At 31.5% G+C, this 1,333-nt stretch overlaps 1 protein-coding gene across 1 annotated transcript; it reads right to left on the bottom strand.

Annotated features, from left to right (window-relative positions):
• Positions 1 to 8: 8 nt before the first annotated feature.
• LOC102605190 (cytokinin riboside 5'-monophosphate phosphoribohydrolase LOG4-like) lies at positions 9 to 811 on the bottom strand (the record flags this gene model as incomplete). Its single annotated transcript, XM_006368044.2, has 3 exons — positions 9 to 203; positions 494 to 637; positions 729 to 811. Coding segments are annotated over 3 exons (320 nt in total), but the record flags the coding sequence as incomplete, so codon positions are not given.
• Positions 812 to 1,333: the final 522 nt, after the last annotated feature.

Below are 1,333 nucleotides of genomic sequence, written 5' to 3'. Positions count from 1 at the left end.
CACTTGGCCATAATTGAGAGAAATAGTCATCTCAGTTTCCAACTTTATTAGTAAGAAAAAACAACTGAAAAATAAGTTATACATTCTTGATTGTTCTAAAATTAGTCTTCTCATGATGAGGTGGCATGGAGAATCATCTTGGAGGAATATTCTGACTTCTCATTTTCCCAATTAAGTTTTGATTCATCACTGGGAAAATACCCCTGAAAAATGGTAGTAATATACATGTATTTCAGATATATCAATAATAAACGCAACATGAATCAGAATTAATCAAATCATAAAGATATGATAGTACTTGAGTCCAACTCAACCCCAAAAGTCAGTTCTTCAGGGTGGACTGACTAAGCTTACAGAATACAAATCACCAGTTAATTTTCCAACTAATATGAAACTTTTCCCCATATCACTTCCCCTTCACACCCAGGCTCAAGTACTGGGGCGTGGATTAAAAACTCAAAACAGAAATGTACCCGACTCTGATATCATTTACCTCGAGTTTATTTAAAAGTTCCTTGGCATTAGGAGCTGATACAAAAATTTGGGGGGCATTAGGGCAGATGAATCCTTCCTCCACTGCTTTGTCAATAAACGTCAAGAGGGAATTGTAGTAACCATCTACATTCAATAATCCTACCTGCATTAATATTATTTCAATCAAATTACTGTTAATCACGGGGGAAAAAATTCTAATTAAGCTGATTAAAGGAACTTAGAAATTTAATTACCGGTTTATCATGGATTCCAAGATAAGCCCAAGCAATGACTTCAAGCAGCTCTTCTAAAGTTCCATAGCCACCTGTAATATTTACTCAATTAGTCCAATAATTTCACTAGAGTTGCCACAAAGTTTAATTTCTTGCAAATAAAAGGTACTCGTGTATTTTGTAAAGAATTAGTATAAATTAGTGAATGTGAGCTGAAGATAATTAAATCGATGTACTCATAAAAAATAATTGTTGTTGTAGGTCACCTTAATCTGGTTATATAAAATAGTAATGAGTTCAAAGAGAATTTAATTATACATATCATCTTCAAGAAAATGGTCAAAATGATTCTTTTTAATAATTAATATATTGAGGTTAGTTTATTTTGGTTCTTTCATATATGCATCCTAACAGATCGATAATGTAAGAAAAAAAGTGATTTTTTTTTGTCAAGGACCATATCATTTAAAGTGAATATATCAAGAACAAAAATAGACCAACACCTACATATTAAAGGACCATTTTGATCATTTTCTCCATCATCGTGAATATGTACAGTAAATTCCATTTTCTCACATACATTATTGATTGCAGCAAAAAAAGACATTTAGTGACAATATTTTTTT

The sequence above is a fragment of the Solanum tuberosum genome, unplaced genomic scaffold, assembly GCF_000226075.1.
Source record: "Solanum tuberosum cultivar DM 1-3 516 R44 unplaced genomic scaffold, SolTub_3.0 contig00901, whole genome shotgun sequence".
NCBI classification, from domain to species: Eukaryota; Viridiplantae; Streptophyta; class Magnoliopsida; order Solanales; family Solanaceae; genus Solanum; species Solanum tuberosum.
This window is presented reverse-complemented; position numbering and strand designations above follow the sequence as displayed.